Below are 6,319 nucleotides of genomic sequence, written 5' to 3' on the forward strand. Positions count from 1 at the left end.
GTTATCTATCTATATATCTATTGGTTCTGTTTCTCTGGAGAACTCTGACTAATACACAGGCTAATAACCTATACTGATATTAATAATATTAATAATAATACAACTCGTGAATACAGCGAATTCTGCTCAAACATAATCTTACATAAATTCTCAAGTCCCTATAATTTTAAGTTAGTCTAATTGCAAAGTTCATCAGTTTTAGTATCTACAACTACATTAGAACCTTATTTTCCTTGTATAAATTTGAATAATATATTGAAAACTATGTAGAGGTGATTTCAGGCATTCTTGATATGCAGTGTGTCAAAAATGGAGGATAGGAGAAAGGGTGACCCATCATTTGAATAGGCCATGAATACTCTGTTGCAAGAGCTGACAATAACTCTTTACAAAGAAAAAATATCAATTCACTGTGAATAATATGTCAAAGACTAATATTTTATATTACATACTTGTAAGTATAAGGAAAATGATAACATGCACAGAAACATTGTTTATGAAGTAGGAAAAAATGTATAGCTCTTTCCAATTCTCTTCTAACAAATATAGTGTGTGGCAGATATCTACTTTATAAAAATATATCTTAAAAGCAATAATACCATGATGAAACTTTGCTGAACAGTACAGCCATAGGTGTCTATTTTTACTAAATACTAGAGAAATAGTAAAGTTTTTTTAAGCTTACCAAATTCAAATTGTACTATTCTTAAGTAAAACCTGTATATATAAGGTTCAAACATTTATTTATAAACTCCACAAAGTTCTTTTTAGTTAAAATGTATAAATATTACATATACTCACACACACACACACACACACACACACACACACACACACACACACATACACACACACTTTACTGCCCCAGTAAAATATGCATCGTATTATCATTGCCTTAACTGTTGAAATTATTGCAGATATACTCATCATAATTCATAATGGAAAGTTGTCTTGCTATTTAAGGTGATCACTTAGACCCTGAAGTAACTGCCTAATAATAATGATGACAATCATGATAGTGATGATGCTAATAAATGCTCACATTTAGATAGTGTTTACTATATGTTGTACTCTGTTCTCAGAGTTTTACATAAATTAACTTAGTCCTCACAAAATCCCAATAAGACGGGTATTATTATTATTCCCATTTTACAAATGAGCAAACTGAAACACAGAGAGGCCATATTCTCTAAGTATATAAGATACCTTTTAAAAAATTGTTTTGCCTTAATTTGTAATATTAAAAACTAGATACTCCTTAAATATAATATAAACACTCTTATTACAAAAAAGTATCTACATACTTAGAAATGAAGATTATACAACAACATGGAAAATGTCTATGATATAATATTAAGTGAAAGAATTCAGAATATAAAATTGCATTCTCACACTGATTACAACTGTATAAAAGTCAGTCATGCACACAGTCAAGGGCTAGGAAATGTACAACACAGTGCAGGACCTGCTGCTCCTCTAGGAACTCCTTCTGTCTCTCTTTGCCCTCAATGACCAGCTGGGCCGTGCTCATTACATAGTCCCATGATTCATACTGAACCCCTGCAATCTGGCTTTTTCCAACTACAATCTTGGCCTGGAGTCCTGAAGGTCCCTAATTCACCACCACAGTCACTAAGTCCAAAGGCTCTTTTCTTCAACATCCTCCACCTTTTCACAGCACATATATTCTTTTTTTTTTTTTTTTTTGCGGTACGGTGACGAACCCGCGTCCCCTGCATCGGCAGGCAGACTCTCAACCACTGCGCCACCAGAGAAGCCCAGAACACATATTCTTTACCAGTAATTTTATTTTCCAAAGTATCTTCAGAAGTGTCAGTTGGATGGATGATGCCTCTTTTACTGGCTCCTCCCCTGCTACCTAACACATTTCCTGTGCCGCTGTCCTCTGCACCCTGGCAACTGAATCTGCTCCAGTAACCGCAATATTTACCTCCATGTAGGTAGTCCTCAAATATAAAGCAAGCCCTAAGCTCCACACCTAAGTTCGGCTGCCTGCCAGCATCTCCCACTGGCATTAACTCTTGTCATGGATGAAACTCCTCATCCTGCCCATGATCAAACTGGATTTCCAGCCTCCTATTTCTCTCCAGGGCCCCCTATTTTGCTCTAGATCTCCATACATGAAACCTCAATGTCACATCGGTCAAAGCTCTGTAAAATACAGCTCCCAACTCCCTTCTTACCCCATCTTCAGCATCTCCTCTAGGTTCTAAAAGAATAGGAACCTATGCTTGTTCCCAAGCACACCCTATGCTCATTCTCCATGTCCAGAACCCTACTCGAGTTTCAATTCATCCATGAAGTCTTTTTTGGTGACTTTCACTCAGATGTGTTTTCTCCACCTTTAAAATTTCATAATACTTTTATTTCAGTTTTCATATGGCAGTTATCATGTTTAACATCCTTATGTTATAGCTATTTGGTTGAACTACATGAAATTGCTGATAGTTTTAACCTATATGGTTCAACCTAATATTTCTGTTGATTTTAGAGGCCCTAAGTAAACAGCAGTCTCTACAAGAGTAGGGATGAGTTTTGCCTTTCTTTGGGATCCCCTGAGAAGCCCAGAACATTGGAAGTGTTTGTCAAAATAAAGAATCTTAATCAATCTATCTATATATCTACACTTATATCTATAACTTATCCATATCTATCTACCTATCTATCTATAAAAATCAATTGTCTGTAGCAATTAGTGTAACCTATCAGCTCCAGTGGTAGAGGTGAGAAGCCTTAGAACCTGAAACTTCAAAACTTCTGGCAACATAAAATACTTTGGTTCAAGAAGCTATTTTAAAATAATTTATGAAGGAAACATTCTTGGATTTAGAGTTTGGCAGGTACAGTAAAAAAGCTTTCAGTTGACTGAAATAAAAAAAAAATCAAAACCCTTTTTAGCACGGGCACTTCCCTTATAAAAACAAATTGCCTAAAAGCAAAGCACAGCAGTTTGTGCACAGTGAGCACGTGCCTCCTGCCGTCACAGGAGGGGTGCTGGAGAAGGAGGGAATGATTTGCATTTCTATAGCTTCTTTTGTATGCCCAGATTCGAAAGCATTTCACAAAGCAGTAAACATCATCACCAAGAAGAGACAGTGACAGGATGTCCCTAAAGTAGGGACTCTGAGTAGAGACACAGCAGCGCCCACACAGCTGTAAACAGAAGCGCAATTCATCTGTGCTGGCTAAGAAAGGGGGAAAATGTGTCTGCAGGGTTCTTCAGCATCACCTGAACCATCCACAGAAAGCCACTCGTTTCTTATACTTTCTCAAAGAATGACTTCAATCCATATATATTGAGTCCTATTTGCTGGCGTCCTCAACAAATTACAGGTCTCCATTTCTAGGTGATGGCACTGCTCATCAATCGCCTACCCAATTCTCCCCTTCTCCTACAGAAATCACTGTTGTGAATGAAACACCCAGATGAAAAGGATATAGCCCTTTGATGGTATCTGGAGCCGTGCGGTGCCCTGAAACCATTAGGGACAGGAGAGAAAACACACACTGTGCTCTCTCTAACGTTTCAGCGGCCCATTCTAGGGAAAATGTTACTAAAGCTTGGAGAAATTGAAAACAAAGGTGGACTTTTGCTGTGCGTCAGCCTTCCTTCACCACAGCTTGGGCACTGCGATTCTGACGGGAAAGGGAGCTCTCAATCCTGCTGTGAACGGCCCTGAGCCCTGCACCTCCCCAACTGAGCCCCGGCAGCAGACCTAGGACCATCCTCCAGGGGTCACAATTGGGTTACACATTCCTCACAGCACAGTGACTGAGCAACCTGATTTGGAACAATTTATTTGAATCCTTCTTCATTAAGATTCAAATGGAATAAGTAAGGTAGAAATTGAACAGACAGAGAAATTGTGCCTTGCTTCTCCTGTAGTCAGTAAACATTTATTCACTAAGCCCAGTTTGTGTGCTCTCTCTCTTTTCCCTCTCTCGCTCACAGTTATTCTTCCAATCCTTCGGGCTTGCTGTTTTAATGCATAATTAAGAAGGTCAGAATTAATGAAGCGGTATGGAGTAAAGTTCAAGGAATCCCCAGGCACTATTTATTCTATTAGATCTCAGGCATGAATGTCAGCTTGGCAGCAGAAGCAGCATAAGCAATGGGGTTGGCTGCATCCCAGGAACGATCCACTAAGGGAGACTCACCCACACTGTCAAGTCATTCCTCAGCTCCTTCCCTGCGAAAATCACACGCAACTGGTCAGCTGGAACCCCCTGTCGCTTAGCAACCACCTCCTTGAGCTGGAAGATGCTGGTGTCAGAATCGACCTCCACTGGGAAACCATGGCTGGAGTTGAACCTGACAAACACTGACCAAGAAAATTGGAGGCGAAGAAAAAAAAAGTAAGCATTACTCAAAGCCCTTAAATGGCAATAACAACATTTCTAAACTGATTTACCCATCACCCACCCTTTGATGAACAGCATACATTTTCTTTCACTTAGAACATAAAACTTAATGCTATGGAGTAACATTTGGAGAAAAATGGAATTTCCCTGTGGGACTTCCCTTTCATATATTAGTCAGTGACCCGCAAACAAAATTGCATGCTCCCTTTGACATCCATCCTAGGAAACAGAGGGACTCGAGCAGAACACTTGCTTGATTGGAATTGTAAGATTCCCATGAGTTTATCGAAGAGATTCAGCTCTGACAGCCTGTACAAACTCACACTGCCTCTACAGTGCCCCTCTTAATAAAAAATCAAATGCATTGTGTTAGCACCCATGGTACAGCAATGGAACAAAACCAAGCCACTTCGCAGTGGTTGAGAGTCCGCCTGCCGATGCAGGGGACACGGGCTCGTGCGCCGGTCTGGGAGGATCCCGCATGCCACGGAGCGGCTGGGCCCGTGAGCCATGGCCGCTGAGCCTGTGCGTCCGGAGCCTGTGCTCTGCAACGGGAGAGGCCACAAGAGTGAGAGGCCCGCGTACCACACACACACACACACACACAAAAAGCCACTTTATAGATCAGAGGGAAGGCCCAGCAGAGCCCTAGGCACTGGTGGTCCCAGCCAAAAGGCTTCACTGGGTCTTATGGAAGTATATATTTGCCCTTTCTTTTGAAACTAGTGATATACCCTTTCTTTTTTTGGAACCACCATTCCCCTCAAGGACCAGGCTTGAACCTCACAGTCTTCTTACATGCTTTCTTCTCACTGCCAACTGCCCCGCCACCTCAATGACTCTCGCATCTGCCCTTTCCTTCCACTCCTTCTGTCACTACGCTCATTCAATCACGTCTAGATTCCTGCAACAGCCTCCCAGCTGGAGTCTTAATATACCCTCTTCACTTCCGAAATGTCCTACACTGTTCTGCAAAGTAAACCGTATTAATCTAGAGCCCTCGCTGTGTCGTAGCCCTCAAATCCTTTAAAGGCACAAATCTTTCAAACTAAATGCTCCCAAAAAACATATAACAGAAAGTGCCTGCCCCCAGCCCTTGCCTCTGTTCACGTCACTCCCTTCCTCACCTCTGCCTTTTGAAAGCCTGTTCACCTCCACGATCCATCTCCAATGTGACCTCCTCCAAGAGGCCTCTCGCTATCAGTCCCCTCAAGACTGAGCTCACCTCTTCAGGGCTCCAGTGGCTTTTACTGTGTACGTCTTACAAGACTTGCCACATTCTCTCATGGAAGCAGTACAGCAGAGGTGACAAATACATCCTCCAAAGTGAGAGGACCTATTCACCAATTCCTGTAGGTCCCTTATCAGCTCAGGAGACTGGGGTAAACACATTAACCTTCACTCTTTAACTCTCAGTTCCCTAATCTTCAAAATATAAATAAACCACAGAGGGTGTTCTATGATACATGAAGTAATATTTATAGTGTTTATAACTATCACATAATTACTTTCAAAAATAACCAATATTTGTATATGTCTTTGGTATATATTTTACCTCTTTAAAAGATTATACACTCCTCAAGGTCAGGCACTATAGCTTATTTTCTGCTGTATCTCCTTTATTTAATTTTTTTAATAAATAAATTAATTAATTTTTTATTTTTGGCTGCGTTGCTTCTTCATTGCTGCACGCAGCCTTTCTCTAGTTGCAGCGAGCTGGGACTACTCTTCAATGTGGTGCGCGAGCTTCTGATTGCGGTGGCTTTTCTTGTTGCAGAGCACGGGCTCTAGGCACATAGGCTTCAGTAGTTGTGGAACACGGGCTTAGTTGCTCCGCGACATGTGGGATCTTCCCGGACCAGGGCTCGAACCCGTGTCTTCTGCATTGGCAGGTGGATTCTTAACCACTGTGACACCAGGGAAGTCCCCGTATCTC

The 6,319-nt window shown here is 41.2% G+C and overlaps 1 protein-coding gene across 1 annotated transcript in view; it reads right to left on the reverse strand.

Moving 5' to 3' along the window:
• The window catches only part of LOC103083735 (E3 ubiquitin-protein ligase parkin-like), a 189,935-nt gene extending 184,387 nt beyond the window's left edge, over window positions 1-5,548 (reverse strand). The window contains exons 1-2 of the mRNA XM_007469157.1: window positions 5,536-5,548; window positions 4,180-4,343 (exon numbers count right to left, since the gene is read on the reverse strand). Of these exons, the coding sequence (XP_007469219.1) occupies window positions 4,180-4,343; window positions 5,536-5,548 (177 nt within the window). The remainder of the gene's footprint in view (window positions 1-4,179; window positions 4,344-5,535) is intronic.
• Window positions 5,549-6,319: the final 771 nt, after the last annotated feature.

Source organism: Lipotes vexillifer, unplaced genomic scaffold (assembly GCF_000442215.2).
Source record: "Lipotes vexillifer unplaced genomic scaffold, Lipotes_vexillifer_v1.1 scaffold1655, whole genome shotgun sequence".
NCBI lineage: Eukaryota > Metazoa > Chordata > Mammalia > Artiodactyla > Lipotidae > Lipotes > Lipotes vexillifer.